Below are 22975 nucleotides of genomic sequence, written 5' to 3'. Positions count from 1 at the left end.
GGGCTTGCAGGCCCACCCAGGGTGCTCCTCAGAGGTGTTCAAGGTTGGGGACACGGAGGTAGAGGCTTCCAGAGGAGACGTGGTTTGCTCAAGGGCGCACGGCAAGGCTGTGCTGCAAAAGTCATTCGCACCCAGGTCCACTGACTCCTGGGCTGGCTCTGGCTGGGTCTGCCGGTCCTGCTGACTGAAGCTCACCTGCTACACACATAGCCCCGTGCAGCTGGGAGATCTCCCAGTCTCCTGAGCCTCAGTTTCCCCATCTGGGATAAACCACCACCCCCTCTAAGGGTTTAGGGATGATTAGAGGTGATGCTCATAATGTATCAGGCCCTCACCTGCGCTGGCTCCATTTCCTTCTTTCCTGGCCCGGGGTTATCCTGCTGTAAGCCCAGCAATGGGGTATCGGGAGGGGGCCACTAACTTGAGGTTGGTGCCCTCCCTGCCCACTCAGCTTCCCACTGGTACAGTCACTAAAGCCTGACCCCGTGCCATCCCATCAGGGCTGTGATTGCCAGTGCAAGAGGGGTTGGGGTTGCTGGAAGGTGGATAAGTGGCAAGTCCTGGAGGTATGCACATAGGGACTGCACACTGGGACCTCGGAGGGGAGGCCACTGGGACCCCAAAAGGTCAGTGGTTGGCACAGACGTCCTCGGCCTTAGGGATCATAAGCCTAACACTGTTGTAGGTGGGGAACAGGCCAGGTGGGTCGCTGTTTGAGGCAGCGTTCCAGCCCACTGGCCGCATCACCCTTTGTGAGTGGGAAGGTCAGGGAGCCTGCTGGGTCCTTTCCCCAACTTCCCAGACAAAAGGAATCTCAGCATTTCATTATTACAGACAATGTTAGAATAAAATATCCCTCTCCCCAATTTCTCTTCTGGCTATCTGCCCTGTCCACCCCCCTCCCTCCCTCCCGGAGTGTTTTGGCTCTATGTCTTGTGTGCAAATCCTGACTCCATTCCTTCTTACCTGTGTGACTTTGGGCACGTTAGTTAACCTCTCTGTGCCTCATTTCCTCATCTGTGATGTTGACATGGTAATAGAGCCACCTCTGACAACGGTTGGGAAGATCCAGGGGATTCCTGCAAAGCTCTCAGAACACAGCCAGGCTCTAGGGCTGGTGCTCCCTCTCCCGGAAGACCAGCAGAGCCCTGTGCAGCACTGCGGGCCCCAGTTTTCCTAGCCCAGCCACACAAATGCAGTCAGCGTGGTCCAGCCCCTGCTTATATCCCCCCTGAGAGGAGGAGTTCCATCTGGCATAGCTGATGGGAAGAAGCTCCTCCTCTGTCCACACAGAGCTGTGGCTCCTCCAGTGGGACCCAGGCTACCCTCCGGGCCCCTCCCTGACCCAGGCAACAGACCCGTCAATCACTTGCCTCAGTGGCTTGCTCCTGCAAAGACAATAAAATCCATAGTCCCTACATGACTGGGCTCCTCGACCTCCAGTCTAGTCTCTAACCCCAGTCGCTCTGTGTCTCCTTTCTCTTCCTTAAAACCATCAAGCTCATTCCCAACTCAGGGCCTTGCACCTGCTGTGCCCTCTGCCTGGGATATGCTTCCTCCATGTTTCCACAGGGCTGACTCATGTCCTTCAGGTCTTGGCACAAAAGTCACCTCTTCATCAAAGCCCTTCCTGATCCCCTGAGCTAGAGGTCCCCCACCCCAGTCACTATCCCCCTTACTGTTTTGTTTTCATTGCTTTTTATTCCTGAAAAAATTACGATATTTTCACTTGTCAATTGTCTGTCTTTTGCTAGAATATAAGTTCTATGCAGACAGGACCTCATCTTGCTTGTGCTTGTTTTTTCCCCCGGGGGCTAGAACGATGCATAGTACACAAAGATTTTTTTGAATGGATGATAATGAGTTAATCAAAAGCAGGTGAGATGTCACAAGATCCAAACAGAAGCTGACTTGCCAGCCTATGATTTTAAAAAAAAGTAGACACCCACTCCAGGTGCACTTACATTATTTTATTTAAAAAAATGCAAATCATCCCAACAGCACCCCACCCCCAACTCCCAAGTCACTGCAGCCCCTGGTGGGACAGACAGATTGACACGGGGTGCATTCACCCCAAATGGCCTTTGTGGTGCAGCCCCTTGGCTTGTAGTGCTTCCCGAGAGCCCTAAGAAACCCATGTAGAAAAATACTTTACAAGGAATATGCTCTCATCTCAGCCAGAGAAAAATACAGCTTTTAGGGGTAGAAGGGGCATGTTGCAAGGACTGTACCCAAAATGCATAGGCAGGCAGGACGCTCACCGGGACGGGTGTCAGGAAACGTCAGGTCTGGGATGAACATCCCCATGAGAAGCCAGAGGAAATATTGCATATGAGAAGGCCGGCCACAGCGAGGAGTCCACCCGCCGAGCCTCAGGTCTCGTTGCATACGTGGACGGGGAAGGGGGATGGCAGAGGCCCAGCCCCAGGAGGAAGGGGAGCACTGGTCAGGGTTAGGGTGCATCTTCCCTCGCCTGCAGTCCAGTGCAGCGTTCCCAAGTCAAAGGCCCTGGGAGTGTGTTCTGTCCGACTCTGTCAAATGACAGAGGCCCAGAGAGGCTGAGCCACTTTCCTGAAGTCACACAGTTGAAGCTGCAAGTGGCTTTGTCTCTGCTGTACCCTCACCCCAAGCTGAGGGTTCTTGGCTTTTGCTTGGTGCCCCTGTAATGGGTGGGCAGTGCCTTTTACTCGGGGGTGGGTGTTCACACAGACATCCAACATAGTAGAGGCACTGGGCAGTCCAGCCAGGGCATAAAGGGCTCTCCAGGGAGGCAGGCCCTTAGGGAGAGTGTGGGCAGGGTGCTGAGGGGGCCACAGTGGACAGGGAGGCCCGAACCTGCTCAGACACTGTCCACCCCTTGATTGTCCAGAGGGGGGCATCAGTATCACAGGGGGTCACACAACAACCGAGCAGTTGGGGGGTGTGGTCGGGGGGAGGAACTGGCCTTTTGACTCCTGATCTGGTCCCTTGAGTGGAAGAACGTTTTTTGGGCCAAGCGGGGACTGAAGTGAAGGAGGGTGCAGGTGAGAGTGGGTGCCCCATTTTTTTGAGACCCCCCATCAAGAGCTGGGTGGGGACAAAGCAAAGCCCCAGACCTGGCTGCATCCTGCCTGCCCACCTCCATCCCAGGGGCCACACCCAGACCACCAGGTAGAAGCCCTAGGCCCTTCTCAAAATCAAAAGGGTTTCTGGTCTGTGGAAATGAGGAAAGCAATTTTAAGAGATGCTGGTGCTTCCAGGTTTCAAGTGGGAAGAAACTTCCTTGAATGACCACTTTGGGCATTGTCACCATTGAGTGTGAGAGAGCATGGCCACCTCTCCAGCCTCTCTCTCTCCTGTCTGTCTGTCTCTCGGTCTCTGTGCTGCTCCCTCCTCCTTCTCCCCTGCATTGGACACTGGGGAGTAGTTGCACCAGCTTACGTGTCATGTTTCCATGGCTTCCTACCTTCACTGAATGGCAGGTGAATGGAGCCCCCGTTTTATCCCAAATGACTCCCTCCACATGGAGGAGCCTGGGCTCCGAGGGGCCTACGCAGATGGGTTAGTGGCCACATGTCCTACAAAAGAAGCAGGAGGGGCTGAGAGCCCAAAGCCAGACACTGAGCTGCCCAGCGGGTCCAGTACCCCAGCCTCAAATCTCAGAAGCTTTAGATCAGAGACGCCATAATGAAACAAACCCCAACTTTCCTATCAAAGGGCTGATGCTTCCTGGATTCCAGACGTCCCAGCTCAGAACCTTCTAAGAGGGGACACTGAGAATCAGAGACTCAGAACCAGCAAGCCCCAAACCCAGACTCCTGGAGAAGGAGGTAGGCTGCTATCCAAGCAGCATCCTTCCTGGCGACAGCTCTCCAGTGGAAGTGGCCCCCCAGCCTCACCCCGATTGCTCCCCTGTCAGGAAACTAACCCTCTGAGTACATGTGGGTGCACCACTGGGATGCCTCACACCTCGGTCAACAACCCCACTGGGGTGTCCAGCCCCTGCCTGCTCACCTCCTGTGACGGAGCTCACTCCTCCGTGGCAGCTCATTCCAGCTCCGTAGCTCTGCTGGGAGAAAGTGCTCCCGACGCTGAGCTAGGCTTTGCCCACATCAGACGCCTGTCTGAGGAAGCTCTGTAGGGACCCGAGGCCACCTCCAGGCCCCTCTTCTCCCAGCTGAGCAGCCTGTCTCTGTTAGGCCAGGCACCTCTGGGCATCTTGGAGACCCAACATGGAGAAAGACCTAGATGCCACTCCAATTGGGGCAGAGACCTCACTGCCTGGCACCCCAGTTCCACAGAACCGGAGAACAGAGACAAGGTCCTGTCCGTGGCTCAGAGCCTGCCAGATGGACAGATGGACATGTGGGTGGCCACTTTTCCAGCCCAGCTACAGGTCTGGGAGCCAGGATCAGCCGAAGTGCCCCTTGGGTGTCAACCACGCCGACTTCAGAGCATCTGGGGGCTGCTGGGGCCGGGTGCTCGCGGGGTCCGGCTGCTCTGTGCCAGCGGGTTGCGGCTGATGACCAGCTGCAGCACATCACCCGCCTCGGCCAGGAGCGGCACCGCCAGGCAGCAGTCGAAGTCTCGCGTGCGAACGTGGTTGACCTGCACGGTGCACAGCCCAGAGGACAGACTGGCATCAGCCTGGCCTGGGCTGAAGGAAAAATCTAGAACACCCACTAGGGGAAAGCATTCTTCATTTAACTTTCAATCCTTCTGGTGAGTTTAATCAAAGGGAAAGTCCCAGGGAGGTGCCGGCACACCCTTCGCACCCCTGACGCCTTTGTGTCATGAAAGAGCACATTGGCCTCCTGCCTAGAACTGTGTGGCCATGCCCTGCTTCTAGTCCATTTGTATTTTACACTGGCCTTCTATTTCCAGCAAACGGTGTTAGGTTTGCATTCCTAACTGAGTTGAAAAGTTTCCTTTTAAAATCAATTTAACTTGAAAAAAAACGTCATCAATTTAGAGAAAACATATATTCAATAAATTTAGCACAAATGTGGCAGAAGTCACACCCAGGGAACAAAAGTAGCTGGGGCATGGGAAAGGCAGCCCAGGTGGCTGGGCCAGGATGCCCATAACTTTCCATCTGCTCATCTACATTTCCCAGTCTCCCTTGCAGTTGGTGAGGTCACGTGACTAATTCTGGCCAATAGGCCGTGAAGGGGAGTGATAGGTAAAGGCAGAAAAAATCCCATATGCCATTTTCCAGCCAGGTTTCCTCTGCTGTGGAGTCTGAGGCAACGACAAGAAGGTGGAGTCTCCGCCAGCCCAGGCGGAGCAAGGCTAAGGCAGTCCACAGTGGACACGTGGTGTAAGCAATTAACAACTGTTCTGTGTGTTAACCCTATGGTACAGGGTTGCTAGTTACAGCAACATAACTGAGCCTAACCTGACTAATACGACTGGTGCCGTCATTCCCTTTTCACAGACGAAGGGGCTGGGGCTCAGAGGGGAGGTGACCTGCCCAAGGCCACTCAGCCAGGGTGGAAGTGGGGACTCTTTCCCCAGCCCAGGGCTAGGAAAGACCACTCCCCGGAGGTGCCCTGCTGCAGCATTACCTGGAGGACCCTGTCGAAGGGCTGGAGGCCCCCACGCTGGGCGGGCCCCTCAGGGCGTACGGTGTGGACATAGACACCCTTCTCCAGGAGGCCGTCTGAGACGCTGAAACCAAAGTCATTCCTCGTGGGGTCCTTGTACAGGGTCACCTGGGAGCAGAAGGAAGAGGAGGTCCCTGGAGTTGAGCCCTGTCCCCATCTTCCCACAGCAGCCGGAATCCTTGGTCTGGCGTTCAGTGTCTCTGGGATGCAGTCCCCGCCCCCTCGCCCAGAGGCACTCCCCTCACCTTATTACCGGGGCCCTTCTGCACTCAGCAGACCCCAGGCCCCAGGTCAAAGCTCTCCATCACAAGAGGCCCTTAGAAAGGGAGTTCCTTTTCAGTTCTCTCAATCCTCTTCCTTCCCCGGAGAAGGTCTCAGTGGGTGCCCACGTGTTTTCACACCCCTAACACTTGCTCATCTCCCAATTTACCTAAGAGCTGGCTTCAGGCTCAGGGGTTTCTGAGGGCTATCAGGGGAGAGGTTTTCTTTCTCCTCTGTTATTTTTTCTATATAGTAACCTATAGATGGCAAAAATGCTGGCTCTTTATTTAAGGTAGTAATAAATATATACACATAATACATAGAAGCCTATACACACAATAACTTACATTGAGAAAAGTGAGTCTACTTAAAGGAAAATATTAAGAATAGCCCAGTGTGCATCACAGGTGTGTGTGTGTGTGTGTGTGTGTGTGGGTGTGTGTGACGGGAGTTTTGAGAAACCAATACAAAATCCCCATTTCATGGTGGAGGAATGAAGCCGGAAGAGAAGCGGGCCCATCTGGAGCCCAGGGCCAGCCCTTGTGGCACCAGGACACACGCCCAGGCCTCCTGTGCCGCTCCCCGCCCCAACACCCACCTTGTGCATTTCCAAGGGTGTTGGCAGCAGCAGCTCCTGCATCTCTTCCGGGGAAGGGCGTACCTCCCGGCCCCTCCGCCAGGGCCGGTGGCCAGGCCTGCCCTCGAGGGCCACGCTCGGCACGGTGCCCGTCATGATGGATGCCTGTGAGGACACAACCCTTCACTCAGACACGCACTCTGTTCTCAGTCACATCTTTGGACACCTACTATGTGTCATCCTTCAAGGTCGCAAAGGTGAGGAGCATCGACGCGGTGCTGCCTCCCGGTCTCTCACGATGGGTCACTCACACCAGCAATCAGAATAAGCATCCTTGGCGCTGACTTAGCTCTAACTCTGCGCTGGGCTCAGATCTAAGCACCTCATACATAGACCTCGTTTTACTCTCTACGGTATTACAAGACCAGCAAACGCCATTCTTTTTCTCCACTTTACAGATGAGGAAACTGAGGCTTAGAGAGACTAAGATTTGAACTCAGAGTCTGGCTCCAAAGTCGAGGGTCTTACCACTCTGTTACCTTGTTAATTGCAAAAAATAAAAAATAAAATAAAGTTACACCCGGTAGTAAACAGTCACAGAGGCCTGGTACATGGAAGGTGAGGACAATGAATCTGGTCCAGTGTGAGAGGTCAGGGAAGCATCCGGAGCTGAGATCTAAAAGATGAGCTAGAAAGGGGGTGGAGAGGGAGAGAGTGCCTGGCAGGAGAGGCAACAGCCTGGGCAAGGGCCCTATCGTGGGAATCTAGAAGAAGGCTGGAGGAGGTGCATGGAGTGAGGCTGGCAGGTGAGGGCTTGATCCCACGCGCCCCTGGGACTACAGTGAGAAACATTAACTTTATCCCAAAGGCAATGGGACACTCTGAAGGGTCTGTGCAGGGGGTGGGGGACAGGATCAGATCTGTGGACTTAGTAGCATCTTCCAGCTGCTGGGTGGAGACTGGACTATAGCGGAGGTGTGGAAGCCAGGGGGGAGACCTGCGAGGGACCATGCAGTTGTCCAAGCAAAAGATGGCTGTGGTCTGGACAGGGATGGGGACAGTGGGGAAGGACAAAAGGAGCAGACATAGGACACGTGTCAGGGGTGAAGCCAAGGTGAGCTCTGGGAAGGCTGAGCAGTCAGAAATGCTGTACTCCTAAGTGAGAGCCTCAAGTTTGTGACCCTGGGCGCAATTTATTCATATTCAGACTAGGAAATCCACAGGTGGGAGTAGGGGGGCGCTTTTGGGGTTGGTGGGAGGGGAGGATGTACTTCTTACTCGTGATATTATAATTTCCTAGGCACAATTTCAAGGGTATCTGCCCAGCCTAGAAACTTCTCTCCTGCCCATCACAGTATCTGAGTTTCCACTGTTGATATATATATATATTTTTATTGATTTCAGAGTGGAAAGGAGAAACATCAATGAGAGAGAATCATTGACTGGCTACCTCCTGCACACCCCCTACTGGGGATCGAGTCGGCACCTTGGGCATGTGTCCTGACCAGGAATTGACCTATGACCCGGTTCCTAGGTCGACGCTCAACCACTGAGCCACGCCGGCGAGGCTCTGAGTTTCCACTATTGATACAAGGTTCTCTCTGACATTGGGGCTGGGGGTTTGGTCTTTTAGAGGTCCCCTAAGGACCAATCGGGGCCAAAGGGTTGAGGCGGGGTGGGGAGGAAGAGAGGAGGACAGGAGAGGATACTGAATTAAGAGGCATAGAGGCACCTTTTTCAATTCTTACAGCTGGTCCTCACCTGCCTGGAGAGCCAGGGTCCAAACAGAAAGACCAGAGACTCAGAATCTTGGGGTAATAGAATCATTAAACAGTGAAAGCAGGGTATACCACACACTCTTGGACCCCTAGAATTGTAGAATTCTAGGACTTCCAATTAAAATGCCGACTGAGCTGATACAGAAAGCTCGCATCTCCCTCCACATCTTATGGTAAATTAAAAATAAAAAATTTAAAATAAACACTTTCAAATTAAAAAAAATTAAATAGAGACAGACATGAGCAAGAGTAGAACCATTTGGCCTATGGAACCAGATGTGCAGTTAGGAGCTGGGGTGCCCATTCGGGGAAGAGCAGAGAGCTGGGGGAGTGCCATGCCTGAATGGGGACTAGAGATGTCTGCCTGCCAGCTCAGGGGTTCGGCAAGGAACCACCAGGTCTGTGGGCTGGGAAACCATGTGTGAGCAAGAGAAACCAGCAGCTTCCAGTGACCACTGTCTAAGCATGAGCCAGAACCCGCCTTCCATGAACAGTGTGACAGAAACACCACGCTGAGCAACGAATGAAAAACTGGTCTGGAACTGATGAAGTTCAAAAGCCACTGCAAAGACCTCAGAGGTGCTTCAACAACACAGCACGTGCGGGGTGCCTCCAGGAGTAATCACCGCTGAAAGTAAGCGCAACAATGAAACACCAAGTTCACCTGCTCACAACACAACAGACGAATGAACCTGCACCCAGCGATCTGGGGCCGGGGGGGGGGGGGGGGTAGGGGGGAAAACATCTAAAGAAACTTTAAAATAAGTCCGCTTAAAGTACGCAGAAAGAATAAGAAGATGAGACATTAAGAAAAAAGACTGGGAAGAGTTGAAAAATAATGAGAAAATAAATAAATAAAAGATGTGGAAGTTGAAATACAGTATTTACAAAATGGGCTAAACAGTAGATTAAATACAACCAGGAGAACATGAGTGAATTGGAGGACAGATTAAAGGAAGCAACTAGAACACAGCACAGAGGAAAGATGGACTGCTCTCCGCGTCTGACGGAGCTTCAGGAGTGATCCCGTCAGGTCTGCCCTAGGTCTCCCGGGCCGCCCGCTCCATCGTGGGCAGTGCTGACCTCATGCCAAGCTGCCTTCGCCTCTCAACTCCTCCGGCTCTTCATTGCCGGTGCTGTAAATGATGTCGACATCCACACGCTTCCACAGGGCATGCCCACAACCACGGCCACATATGGCACATGCACACACAAACACCAAACTGTTCCTATGCATCCAAATGTGCACACTCAGACACACATGGTGTGAAAAGACACTCAGCACCTGTGCATGCATGAGCATGCTCACATGTAGGCACACACACATGGTCCCAGTGCACACGCGATGATGCCAGACATGCTCACATGTGCACACCCCCTGCTGTGCCAACCACAATGCTCTCAGTCACACTTGCACACATGTCCATGCACAGTCTGCACATGTGTGAAGATACCTTTACACAGAGGGTGCTAGGTGAGTGCACACATACACGTTACACGTGAGCACAATCCCATCAACATGCTTGCCTCCCAAAGGCACGCACACCAGTGTGCCCAGATGCAGATGCCCCCACACAGGCCAGCAGGGCAGGTGGCCTACCTCCAGTTCCCTCAGCAGCTCTGACTGACCACACGACTCCAGGTCTTCGAGGGCTTCCCCAAACACGCGCCAGAAGCCCTCCTTGTGGGCAGGGCCGGGGGCTGGGCTGTAACGTAGGAACCAGAGTGTCAACTCCTGGTAGGCAGGTGGGCAGGCAGGCAGGCTGGGGCCTGAGGAGTCTTCTAAATGGCCATCAGCGTTGGGCTCGAGGGGCCAGAGGGTGGGCAGGCGGGCATCCTCGGTGGCAGTGCTGGGGCCCCGGGGCAGTGGTAGGTGACACGGAATGGGGGGAAGACGCAGCTAGGGGCGGCCAAGACTGCCGGTCTTAGAACAGGGGCAGATGAGACGGGGTGGAGAGCAGTGACACAGGATGCCTGGGAAGAGAGACAGACGGAAGGACAGACAGACAGACAAAGAGGAGATCCATGGTGTAGCCCCAGAGGACGGCTTCTGGCCCCACCCAGACACATGGCACCATAGGACAGTGACAGGGACAGAGCTGGAGCCAGCAAGGACACGGATGGATGGAGAGGAGGGAGTATTTGTGCTGGGGGAGGGGCTGAGACCATCCCATAACGTCCATCACAGGCTGTATGAGCCCATTATCAGCTCTAAAATCGAGTCTCATTAGAAAGGTGCTAAGTCACACATTCCAGAGTTCACAAAGCCATCGGCCATGCACCAAGTCCTGGCCTTTTATAGGGTATGCTGCGGTTTCAAAGCGCTTCCTCTCTTCCACAGGCACACAGGCTTTCCTCTAGGGCAGTAGTCGGCAAACTGCGGCTCGCGAGCCACATGCGGCTCACAAGCCGCGGTTTGCCGTTCTGTTGACTGAGTTTGCCGACCACTGGGATAGGGGCTTAATCACAAGGAACAACAACAGCCTGTAATTATTGGGATCGAGACTAGGGAGCCTCAGGGGCAATAAAGCAAATAGCTGCCTCCTTCCCTTCCCATTTTAAAGATGAGAAGACCAAGGCTGAAGGACATTCTCTCCATTTAAGTCAATTGTACAAACAATTGGCCTATGGAGGTGAATCAGGCAGGGCCCCTGTTCTCAGGGAGCTGAGGATTCAGTCACAAAGTGTGTATGAGCACCTACTGGGTGCTAGGCACGGAGCGAGGGGTGCCACGTAGAAGGGACGCGGAAGAGCCAGGAAATTAACCAGGTAGACACAGGTGGCTAGTGCCACTCGGAGGCTCAGGCGAGCAGCTGTGAGGACCAGCAGAGGGAAGAATGTCATCTGCCTGAGAAAGTCAAGCATTCCAGAGGCGGGGAAATTTGAGCTGGGTTTTGAGGGATGAGTAGGTGTTGGCCAGGAGAGGAGGGGAAAGGTGTTTTGGGCAGAAGGAACTGCCTAACCAACAGCATGGACATGGGCAGGGGGTGGCCAGCATTCCTCCACAGGGCCAGCTCTCTGCAGGCGCCTCCTCCTTCGAGGGAGAGGCTGAGATCTCTGAAGCCAACATTACAAAAACCACCATACCCACGCCCCAGGGCTGGTGCCCATGACCCAAAGGGCCCTTGCCGGAGGCCACTGGGCTAAGTCAGGAGGATCTGCGTTTGAGTTCTGAGTCTGCTGCTAGAGACTCCCAGACTTGGGAAGGGCAAACCAGGCTGCTTCCCACCTCCCCACCTTTGCCCGTGCTGTGCCCTCCACCCTGCCTGCTCCTCCTGCCACCTCGGCCTGGCTGAGATAGTCCGCTCGATGGTTTCTTCTCTGGCAGACCAGACTCTTCCATTGCCTCCACACTACGGCACAGGGACCCCTACCCTCACCATCCTGGCCACGAGACCAGGACTGTCTCCTTCCTCATGGCAGTCCCACCACAGACCTAGTTGGTGGCTCCCAATCCTCCTCTTCCTCCTCCTCAGGGAAGCTCTTGTCAGCAGGGGCTGGAGTGTAGCTTGTCCTCCGGGGCTCGGTGGGTGGGGGGCTGCTTCTCAGCCGGCTGCGCTGCCACTCCTGGGGATTCACACCCCGGGCTGTCGTCTGTGGAGTGTAGGAACCTGGCAGGTGGAGACAGGGGATGCCTGCACCCTCTCTGTGGCCTTCGTGTGCCCTCCTTCCCAACCCACTCCTAACAGCGCTGGGTGACCCTGAATATGTCTGCGCCCTCTCTGGGCCAGCATGATACCCAGCGTGTCCTGAGGGCTCCTGCCACCCAGGTCCCTATCTGAGAAACACGTGACTTTCCCAATCATCTGGCTGAGGAGTTAATGCCTGGGGCTCCAGGACCCTGCCCCAGCTCCACGGGGCTGGGCTGGGCTGACCCCCTGCTGAGAGGAGAGAGGAGGTTCAGTATTTTGACCATCCTTCTCTCCCTGCCTGCGAGAGCTCTGAAGGTCCTGCCTGGGGTTGAGCTGACAGATGCTGACCAAGTGCTCGAGATGGGAAAGCCAAGACCCAGAGAGTGAGGACCAGGGCTGGGAGCCACCCGAGGCCACCCTGAGGCATCACTCCACTAGTTCCCTGAGCTGGGCTTCAGGGAGTCCCTGTGGCTCTCGGTCACAGAAACCAGAAGGCCAAGCACCGGACTCAAATGCTCCCTGTCCCTCCCAAGGCCACCCATGGGCCTCAACATAGATGGACAGGGGCATCCGTGTCCTGGGAGGGCACCCGGAGGTCTCCACCTCAGGCTGGATGGTGTAGGATGGGGTGGGAAAGGGCTTCCTGCCTTCCCATCTTCACCTGGGCGCAATGAACACTGACTGAGCACCTGCTGTGCTGGCCTCAGGCTAGGAGGAGAGAGACAGCAGGAGTAAGACGCGTGTGGTCTCGAACCTCAGAGTAGGGTGCTGTGGAAGCTAACCAAAAGGTGTGTGAAGGCCTGTGTCCGTGACCTGCGGAGTGAGGGACCTGAGATTGGCTGGGGCCCAATCGGATCTGCCTTCAGGGAACGTGTCCCTAGGATGGAGCGAGGAGCGGAATAAGGAGGACTTGGCCCAGGGACAAGCCCTGCAGAGGCTTGGCAGTTGGGGGGCCCCAGAGAGAGCGTGTTGCTTGTCCAAGGGCCCCGAGGTGCTACCTGGGCCCCCAAAGCCGCTCTCTGTGGCCGAGCTGTCCCAGGACTCCAAGGCGCTGTCCACACTCGGCACAGCGGGCGAGAACCGGGCTGTCAGCTGTCCTCCTTTAAGTGCCTCTGGCGGGTCTTCATCCGCATCACTGGGCTCGCTGAAGCTGCCTGACTTATGAGGTGCGAGTGGGCCTAGGAGGAAAAGGGAGGGGAGATCACTGCCGCTGGCCGCTGACCTAGGAGATACAGAGATGCTCAGAAAGCCTCAGTTTCCCCACTGGAGTCTGGTTTGGGAATTTACAGGCACTGAGCCCCCTTAGCCTGCTGCTGGGCAGTCTGACAAGTGGGAGGTGCCACACTGATAGGCAAACCCATTTCACAGATGGGAACACTGCGGCTCAGGGAAGCTGAAAAACATGCTCAAGGTCACATAGGGAGCAACAGTGGAACCCAGATTAGAAGGAAGACCCCAAAGCTCAGGCTCCTTCCACGGTACTCCTGCCAAGACACACGGGACAAATTCAGGGGAAGCTGAGGAATGCACAGGTTATGACCACAAGGTGCAACAAGCAGTCTTAAGAGGCAGGAGGTGATGAAGAACAGGGTTCAGACCCAGATTCTGCCCCACACCGGCTGTGTGACCTTGGGCCCACCTCTCCGCTTTCTGAGTCTTGTCTCCTCAATGTCTCAGGTATCCTCCCACCTCCATAGGGGCCAGCAAGGATTCGGTGAGATGGGGTACACAAAGCCTGGCCCAGAGGCACAGAGCCCCCCCTTCTTAAATGGGCTGAGTGGTCCCAGGGAGTAAGGTGAGGCTCACCGTCCAGCTGCTTCTTGATCTTCAGTGTGACGGTCTCACCAGCCACCTGCAGGAGGTGGATGGCCTCACTCAGTGGCCGGCCCTTGAGGCTAACGCTGTTGATGGCCAAGATACGGTCGCCAACGTGGATCGCGCCAGTCCTGGGGAGGAGGCACAGGGCAGAGGATTAGAGTTAGACACTCAGGGTTTCAGAGTGAGGAGATGCCCTGGGAAAACCAGGAGCCCCAAGGCACATGCCTGGCTGGCCTCAGGGAAACCTAGCTGCAAAAAGTCAGCAAGTGTGATTGTGAGTTGCATTAACAGAAGTATAAAGTCTAGCGTCTGGGAAGGGATTATTCTGCCTAACTCTGAAGTTAGGTTCTAGAACCCATGTCAAGCATGAGTTTTGAGCATGGTTTGAATCCCACAAACTAGCTGCCAAATTCTAGCTACATGATCTTGGGCTAGTTTATTAACTTCCCTCAGTTCCCGCCTCTATAAAATAGGGGTGATAATACATATTTTATCAAATTAATATTGAAGGATGGATGAGTAGAATGGGTTAATGTTTCCATCCAGCTGAAATACATGGGTAGCTGTTCCCTCTCCCTGGGCCTCAGTTTCCCCACATAAAGAATGATCCCAGGGCCCAATGGTTTTCTGCCCAGATACTATTAGAATAACCTGAGGAACTGTTTTAAAATGCAGATGCTGGGCCCCACCCCAAACAATTAAATCTATAGGGCTGGGGCGGGGGAAGGCGATTCTAAGGAGCAGCCAGGACTGAGGGTGGGGAGAGAAGTTAAGCATCTGCTGAGGATGCACTTGACCCAGGTAGGGGAAAAAGAGATAGAGGATTGGGGCGGGAGTCTAAAATCCCATATTTAGATGTTCCCTCCCCCAAGGTGGGAGCTCACAGCGGGTCCATCCCGCAGTGCCCTTATCTTCAGCTTTGCCCAGCAAGCTCCCCTGGGGCCTGGGGAGTGAGTGAGGCAGGGAACGGCAGATTCGGGGAGGGAGGTTCGAGCTGTACCACCAGCCACGGGTGGCTACCAGGCCCCTGAAATGTGCTGGCCTGAAATGAGATGTGCTGAAAGTGTAAAATACACACCAGACTCTGAAGATGTGGTATGAACAAATGTAAAATATTTTGTTAATAATTTGTATGTTGATTACATGTTGGGATATTTTAAGATTCATTTTGTTCCTTTTTGCTTTTCTAATGTGGCTACTAGAAAGCTTATAAATAAATTGGTGGCTTGCATTATATTGCAGTTGGACAGCAAGCTAGATCAGCCCAATGAAGGCAGAGGGAATTGTGTGTTGCGTCCCAGTCCCCAGTCCCCAGGCACCCAGAACGGGCTGGCACACTGTAGGTACCCAGAAAACGTGGGAGTGAAGCCATTTGAGGTCAGAATGGTCCACACTGGCCTCTGCAGTCTACCAGAGGGCCAGCAGGGGGCGCTTGAGGAGCGGGGACACCACAGGGAGCTGTCCAGCGGAGCCTCAGCTCCAGAATCCCTCCCATCCTTCTGCTGCACCCTCTCTTTGTGTGGCCCCTCCTGCACTGTGTCCTCCAGGGACCCATCGTGCCCCTCCAGCCTGGTCAGGCTCCCCATTCACAGCCAGCTCTTCTCAGTGCTGGGAGCTCGCTGCACAGCTGAAGGGAGAATGCACCCTCTCACCCACACTGGTGTGGCCGATCTATGAATCCTGTGGGGCCCCTTCCACCTCTGGGTCCCAGATCTATCTGCTCCCCCAACCAACCAAAGAACCTGGGACATCCACCCTTCTAGCTGCCACAGTTTTGGGGACACTTTCCAGGGGAGAGGATAGCAGGGGCAGGCCTCTATGTGCCAGGAAAAGTCCCAGGCTGTGCTGGGACCCAGGTTACTGGGCACGGCCCCTGTACTATGAAGGCTCACAGTGCTGATTGCCCAGCAAGGGAGGGAGCAGAGGGACCAGCACATTATCCAGCACTGATCTGGAGCTGGGAGGTCTGCAGGGCGCTGGCCCGACTGTGGAAATGAGGCTCAGAGAGGGAAGGGGCAGGCCCCATGTCCCCCAGAGCATAGATGCTGGAACAAAGGTCAGAATCCAGTCTGCCTAATCCCAAAGCCCAGTCCTGGCCCTGGCCCACCGAGTGTGCCCCTACAGAGCCCCGGCTCACCTCTCAGCCAGACCACGCTTGGTGAGGCCTGAGATGACAATGGGGTCAAAAGGCTCCTCCGTGCCTGAGATGGTGATGCCCAGGGGGCCCCCGTAGCGTTTCAACTCCACTGTGTAGCTGATGGCACCCGTGGTCTCCTGCTCATCTGCAAGGGTGACACCCATCAGGGGCAGGATCCAGCAGCTGGGTACCCCTAACCCCCAAAACCTTGGTGCACTTACTCACTCATACTCATCCATTCACTCATCCATTAATTCACACATTCACTCATGCTATGACTGCAGATGGCACAACCGGGGGACCCGGAGGCCATCTTCTGCCTCCAGAATGCTTTCTTCCCCCCAATCACCATTTAGAAAAAGACAGAACAGAAGCATGGAACCAACATTTAAAAAGTAGATTTCACATGCCACACAAAAGAAAAAAAATAATTGTGATAATGCTAATCATGATAAGAAACAACCAGATTTCCAACTTTTCTTAAAAAAAAAAAAAAATCGGCCCACAAGAGACCCTCTTTCCCAGGCAGCAGTTGGGGACTGCCCCTCTGAATAACGGATTTGCCCTTCAGTGGCCCAACCCTCACCCTTCCCTTTTGCCTCCCAACCTGTACCATTTTTCTTACCTTCTGTCAGTTCACTCACTTATGTCACCATCTGGCCTCAGCTGTGTCTGAGTTGGCAGGGTTTGCGTATTCACTCACACATCTACCCACGTAGTGGTGCATCCCGTTCTTCATTCACACCCCACTCACTCATCTCTCACAGCTGCTCCCTCGGGCCACCCCTGCTAGGCTTTGTGTGTGGCATGGGGGATCCAGGTGGTGACTCAAACCCCCACGGACTCACAAGGGCCCTGGAGAGCTCCAGGGACAGTGAGGAGTCTGTGGTGCCGCCCCTCCCTGCATCTGTCTAGTCAAGGAGTCTCTCAGGTGGCACCACCACCATCCCTCCTAGGCCAGAGGGAGCCCCGAATTGCAAGCTGGGAACCGCTGATCTGGGGGACCTTTAGAGGTGGCAGGGCAGGGTGGGGCCATACCAGAGTTGTCCTCGTCCTTCCGGATCTTCAGCTTCACCAGGTCCTCACACTGCCGCAGGATCTGCACGGCGTCCTCCATGGCACAGTTGTCCAGGCGGATATTGTCGATGGCCAGCAGCTTGTCCCCTGGCTCGAGGGTGCCAGTCCTGCATGAGCAGGGGTGTGTGGCAGGATGGAACCTGGCACACGCCAGTGCCCTACCCACCCCCATTGCCTACTCACCCCACCCCAGGCCCAGGGGCACCCCTACCTGTGTGCTACACTGCCTTTCTTGATGTCAGAGATGGTCAGGGGCTCCCCTCGCTTCCTGCTGGCCGCTGGAGGAAGAGAGGCCATGACTCAGCCTTGGGCGGGGGGACCCAGGATTGGGGCATGGACTTGGGGCCACAAGCCCTGCTCTCACTGCTGCCTGGTTGGGTGGCTATGAGCAGATCAGCTCACCTCTCTGCAAAATGGGGGTGATGCCACACACCTCATAGGGGCATCATGAGATTAAACTAGATAATGCAGGATCCTGGCACATAGTAGGGGCTCAATCCACATCAGCCATTTTTCCCTCTTGCCCATCCCCCAGCAAACTGTGAGCTCCTTGCGGGTAGCTGGTGTCTATGTTCCCAGCACCTGGCACAGGGCCGGTACCCAGAACTGCATGATTCTTCCACAATGGCCTGCAGGGAGTGCTGGCTACTGACGGCTCACCATAGGATCCCATTCTGGGAACCCCCTTTGGCCAAGAGAGCAGCCTCACCCAAGGTAATGCCGCTCCTGGTGCTGCCTACATCCAATGACTGGCCCAGGAGATGATGCAAAGGCCCGGTTCCAGCCTCAGCTCAGGACAACTGGCAAGGCCCCCCAGCTGAGAGCTCTCCAGTGGGATTGGCTGAGCCTCTATTGCTGCTGCATTGCAGCTAAACGTCTCCCGGTGCCCAGTCCTGTTCCCTCATCGCAACAGGTGTTGATCTTAAGAGGCCTCCTGGGTAAACGCCCCCACATGTAACTCCTTGTCTGAGCAGCTGTTTCCTGGGGAATGGGACCTAAGGCAATGTGTGTTGCAGGAATGGCTAGTTTTCTTGAGAAAAGAATCCATTTGGGCTAATGGGTCTTCCCATTAGTGAGCAGGTGGTAGGACAGCCTCCTAGCCCGTATGGCATCTTTGCACGTGAGACAAAAGTGCCCCTTCCAATCACTCTTGAGAAAACGTAAGAAAATTGTAAGTCTACCTTGAATGGGCATCCTTGTGTCAAGTACAACCTGTGCAACTGCACCTGGTGGCCCTGCCCAGAGGTGCCTGGGCCGGAGGCAGCTTCCCCCCTCCTGGATTGCTTAAACTCCCACCTCCATCGACTGCACAGCCTGGGGCAGGAAGGAGCTGCAGCAGCACCTTTCAGGACAGTTGCCCCTCCATCAAGCCCTGGGGTGGGGCTGAGGATTATTCCACACAGGAACGCAGTACTGGTCACCTGTTCTCAGAAGGCAGTCCTTGGGAAATGGTGTCCCAGCGTCCCTTGTCTGACCTGTGGTCAGTCCACCAATGTGTGTGCTGCTCTCATCAGAGTGGACACCTGCCAGGAGGCCACCTCAGCAGCGGGTGGTGATGCTGTGGCTAGGTAGGCGGGGTCTCCACGCCCCTCAACCTAGCTTTTTCCCCTTAGGTTCCCCAGGATGGAGCTGGGCTGAGCCAGGCTCCTGACTCCCAGGCCCCAGTCAGCCTCATTTTCTCGACTCATCAAGTCATCCTTTAATCGTTTGTTCGTTCATTTGATGAAAATTCACTGAGTAGCTACTATGTGCCAGGAAGGAAAATAGCAGTGAACAAAACAGACCAAGACCCCTGGCTTCCTAGAGCTGCCAATCTAGTGGGGGTCACAGATAATCAACACAATTTAAAGGGAGCGTGTCAGGTGATAAAGCGTGTTGCGGAGGGAAATAAAGGACAGGGACCATGCAGAGGGCAGTGCAATTTAAAGTCAGGTGGTGGGGAAGGCCTTGCCAAAGTGGCAGGTGAGCAGAGGCCTGAAGGGGGTGGGGAAGGAGGCAGAGGGAGCAGCAGTGTGAAGGCCCGAGGCCAGGAGGAATACAGCCTGTCCAGGGGACAGCCCGGAGGCCAGCAGTGGCTGGGGTGGCCAGGGAGATGGCGGGAGGCAATGTCAGAAGTCACGGAGACCAGGTCACAAAGGGCTTCCTGGGCCCTGGGGACTTCACCCCGGGGGGACACCCAAAGGGCCTGCAGACTGCCCTTGAGCAGAACAGGAGACTAAGGCTTTGAGAAGCTCCAGACTTGCTTATGGCTAGAGCGGGGCAGGGCAGGGCGCAGGGAACCAAGTCAGCGGGTCCTCCCCCGGAGCCTTGCCCCCGGGCCAGGAGGTGTATTCTTTCTCCCAGCAGGTGGGCTCCCTCGGCTCCCAGGGGCAGGCAGGACGGTCAGGAGGGGACAGTACAGCGGGAAGGGGACTCACAGCTGATGGTGATGCCCAGCTCCACACCGCGCCTCTTAGGCAGCTTCACGTGGAAGGTGCCGCTACTCGGGACGACAGACTCTGGGCACAAACAGATGTGGACCCAGGTGAGACCCGGCCCCACATCTATTCCCGTCCATTCCGGCTGGAAGGGACCAACCCCATCCTGCTCCTTACACCTGAGAGATGCGAAAACCGAGGCACGTGAGCTGACAGATTGGTTCAAGACAACCAATCCACCCGGTCAGAGTGGCACCCGGGACTGGAACCCCGACCTCACGCCTGCAGGCTGGGGGTTCCCCATAGCCAAGCCCAACCCAATTTGGATCCAGGGATGATTTCCTGAGCCTTAGCTGGGCGTTTTCATGTGATTTATCTCATCGAACGCAAGCAACATCCCCCGTAGCGAAAGGATTCTAGGCACTATTTCACAGTTGGGGAAACTGTGTTCTGTCCAAGGTCACAGATTGTCCAAATCACAGGGCCAGAATTCTAACCTGAGTTCTGGTGCAAAATCAACCCTGACACTGGTGAGCGTGGAATTCCTTCCTCCGGCCAGTGCCTTCCTTCCCACAGTTAGTGCTCAGGCACGCACCTGTGCACCAGGCGAGAGCAGCACAGAGAGGCGGGAGCAGAGGGTTCCAAAGCGTGAGGAGGAGGCGAGGGGCACGCACTCACCTGCCACATCGAACTCGATCTCCAGCACGACCTTGTGGGCCAGCGCAGCATCCCGCAGCAGCTGGTTGGCTTCCTCCATTGTCCCATCCTCAGTGGCAATGCCGTTGATGGACAGAACACGGTCCCCCACCTGCAGCAGCCCACACCTGAACCCCAGGCAGCCCCGCAGAGAAAAGAAGCTCCATCACTGGCACACCGTGCAGGTGTGAGTCTCAGCCCTGCCCCGCTCCAGCTAGAGAGCCTCAGGCGATTTACCCTGTGGCTCTGGCTAAGGGTCTTTGCTGGGCCTCAGTTTCTCTGTCTGTCCTATGGGGATGATGCCGTGCCTTACAAGATGTATATATAGAGAGGACTCTGACCTCAGACCGACAGGGGCTCGAGTCCTGTGACCCTGGGCAAGTGAATCAGCTTCTCTGCGCCTCGGTTTCCTCATCTATGAAAGGGGCTGGTGATGAAGTTGATGTGATGGTTAAGTGAGATAACTTGTGAAGCCAGGCTTGGTGTGTGACTCGGTTTCCCTGGCTGTCCGTGAGCTCCCACTGAAGAGCGGCAGGCCCAGTGGGGAGGGGGCAGTAGGCTCACCTCTCTGCCGGGCTGTCAGGCTCAATGAAGCGCACAAGGGGCGGGGAGGACAGGGTCTCAGTGGCGAAGATGCCGCCCTGGAGCTGGAGGCCGAAGCCGCTGAGGGGGTCACCGCAGAGCACAACCTCCGTGGTCTCTGTGTGCACGATCTGCCCGCCTGGCCCCACTGTGCTGGAGGCCAGAGACACTGTGGGGCAGGTGGGCACGGCACTCAGTGGGACCGACCCAGCCAGGCCTTCCTGTGGAAGCCAACCCAGCCCTGGGCCCAAGGACCTGGAGTCAGAGGGACAAGGGAGTGGGAGTTCTGACTCGCTCTGGTGCCAGCCAAGTCACGGCCCATTCTGAGCCTGTTTCCTCATCTGTACCATGGAGTCGTGATTCCCACTTGGCAGGGCTGTGGCTTACATGAACTCCTGTGTTCCCTTCTTCGCTGCCTCCTCCGCCCCATTGTGGTCCGGGGGCTCATAGGCTGGGATCCGCGGGGAAGGGTGCTGGGGTTGGTGCAGGGCAAGGTGTGGTTCATGATCGGCGAGGAAAATGGAGTCGAGGATAAGGCTGGGGAGATGAGAGCACAGCCCGTGAACCCCAGCAGGGCCCTCCCCCTTCCTGCCCAGTGGGTGCCAGGGAGACACAGGGATGCCTTTTCCCATTCCCCCTGACCACTTGCTGTGTGACCTTTGGGCCTCAAAAACTGCAGGGTTTTCACAGACCCAGTGAAACCCAGCGGCCAGGACAGAGACCCATCTCATCACTAACGTGCGAGGTGACGCTGGGCAGGCCCCCTAATTTCTCTGAGTTTAGGTTTCCTCCCCCATGAAACAGGCACAAGCCACAGCAGGGTGGGCACGTTACATCGGCTCTGATCTTGGCCGGCAGGTGCGGACCAGGTGGGTGTCGTCCGGTAGTGGCCGGGCCGGGGGCTGTGGCAGGAGGGCACACAGGGGGCCCAGCGATGTGGTTGCTCACTTCTCTGCACCTTCACTGTGGCCATTGGAGGAAGACAAGAGAGAGAGAGAGAGAGAGAGAGAGAGAGAGAGAGAGAGAGAGAGATGTGCAGGGGCTGATCGAGTCTGTACTCACCACGCCAGCCCTCCCCTCCCCCACCCCCGCCCTCCGGAGGCTACGCTCCCATCTGCAGATGAAGTGAGGAAAGCAGGACCACAGATCCTGAGCTTCCCCTGAGCCAAGGGAGGCAGTCAGGGTTCTGCTCGTGTGTCCCAGATGCTCATGACGTGCTGGGCACTGTGCTCGGGGCTCAGCCATGTGGTAGCAGGCACAGGGGAGGAAAAGCAGGCCCAGCCAAGGCCCGCAGTGGGAGGCGATGGAGGAATATTTGAACAGGCAACTGGCTCTGGAGCCTGGGCAGCCTCAGGGTCCCAGGGCCTGGCCATGCCTGCCCCCTGCTGAGCCTGAGTCCAGGCCTCCTGTTGGGTTGGCGGAGTCTTGCTCAGACCTGCATCCTCCCCTTCCACCTTTCACAGGCCTTCCACGCCCCGTGAATTCTTTGCCTCCAACTCCATCTAAGCATCTGCTTTCCTGAGGACCCCAGAGATCCCGCCTCCCCACCTGCCCGCCCTGATCACCCAAACTGGCTGCCATGTACCACTTTCCCCGACTGCCCCAGGTCCTATCCCGGCTCTTCCTTCTGCTGCAGGGCTTTGAGGGGTCCAGTCCATGGAAGGAGAGTGAGGACCCAACTCTCTCAGCCCATTGATTCTGCCTCCCTGCACAGCACCCCACCCTCGCCCGGGGCTTGGCGACTCTGGAGCCAGCTGCCAGGTCACTTGGACAAGTCACTTAACCCCACTGTGCCTCATGGTCACTATCTGTACAATGGGACTAAGACAGTGGCCACCTCCTAGGATAATGGGGAGGATCAGAATGAGTTGATACATATGATGTGCCCTGAGATCCTCCAAGGGGACCCACCTGCCTCTGAGGGCCTCAGGGGCCGCCGATTTTGGGGCGCAGGCAGGATCTCCAGTTGCACTTTCTCTGACACACTGGCCAGCAGCTTGGTGGCCTCGAGCAACGAGCAGTGTTCCGTGCTGGTGCCGTCGATGGACAGGATGTGGTCTCCAGCATGCAGCGCTCCACTCCTGGCCAGATGAGGGGGGAAGGAGGAAAGCTGGCCTGGGTGGCCTCTGCCCCTGCCTACCCTCTTCACCATAGCAGTGCCCAGCCTGTGCCTCACCTGTCCACCACGCTGGCTGGCTTGATGCGGTCGATGGTGATGACTGGCTTGTTCCGGTGGGAGCCAGTGGTGAGCGAGATTCCCAGGGCGGACCCCGGCGTCTTGGTTATTTCCACTATCAAGGGCCCCGAAGCATTGGCCACAGTATCTGGCACATGGAATAAAAGAAGAGTTTGAAGTGCAAATATTGAGCACTTTTGTCCCTAGCCTCGCTCTGCTGTCTCGATTTAATCCTCATT

General features: G+C 55.8%; 1 protein-coding gene across 5 annotated transcripts in view; it reads right to left on the bottom strand.

The window, feature by feature from the left end:
- Nucleotides 1-1956: 1956 nt before the first annotated feature.
- Nucleotides 1957-22975, bottom strand: part of GRIP2 (glutamate receptor interacting protein 2) — an 81048-nt gene continuing 60029 nt past the window's right edge. For 3 of the 5 annotated variants that reach the window (XM_080672366.1, XM_080672367.1, XM_080672368.1), the window contains exons 8-24: nucleotides 22737-22884; nucleotides 22472-22641; nucleotides 21395-21523; nucleotides 20948-21097; nucleotides 20543-20729; nucleotides 19961-20106; nucleotides 19283-19363; nucleotides 17077-17143; nucleotides 16827-16972; nucleotides 15789-15933; nucleotides 13640-13779; nucleotides 12832-13011; nucleotides 11638-11812; nucleotides 9802-9907; nucleotides 6445-6588; nucleotides 5547-5693; nucleotides 1963-4587 (exon numbers count right to left, since the gene is read on the bottom strand). In XM_080672366.1, coding sequence (XP_080528492.1) covers nucleotides 4429-4587; nucleotides 5547-5693; nucleotides 6445-6588; nucleotides 9802-9907; nucleotides 11638-11812; nucleotides 12832-13011; nucleotides 13640-13779; nucleotides 15789-15933; nucleotides 16827-16972; nucleotides 17077-17143; nucleotides 19283-19363; nucleotides 19961-20106; nucleotides 20543-20729; nucleotides 20948-21097; nucleotides 21395-21523; nucleotides 22472-22641; nucleotides 22737-22884 — 2420 coding nt within the window. In that variant the 3' untranslated portion in view covers nucleotides 1963-4428. Of the gene's footprint in view, nucleotides 4588-5546; nucleotides 5694-6444; nucleotides 6589-9801; nucleotides 10176-11637; nucleotides 11813-12831; nucleotides 13012-13639; nucleotides 13780-15788; nucleotides 15934-16826; nucleotides 16973-17076; nucleotides 17144-19282; nucleotides 19364-19960; nucleotides 20107-20542; nucleotides 20730-20947; nucleotides 21098-21394; nucleotides 21524-22471; nucleotides 22642-22736; nucleotides 22885-22975 lie in introns of all 5 variants that reach the window. The other 2 variants (XR_013960819.1, XR_013960818.1) reach the window with 2 other exon arrangements.

The sequence above is a fragment of the Plecotus auritus genome, assembly GCF_963455305.1.
Source record: "Plecotus auritus genome assembly, chromosome: 6".
Lineage (NCBI taxonomy): Eukaryota > Metazoa > Chordata > Mammalia > Chiroptera > Vespertilionidae > Plecotus > Plecotus auritus.
The sequence above is the reverse complement of the archived record's forward strand: the minus strand, read 5'-3'. Positions and strand labels throughout refer to the sequence as shown.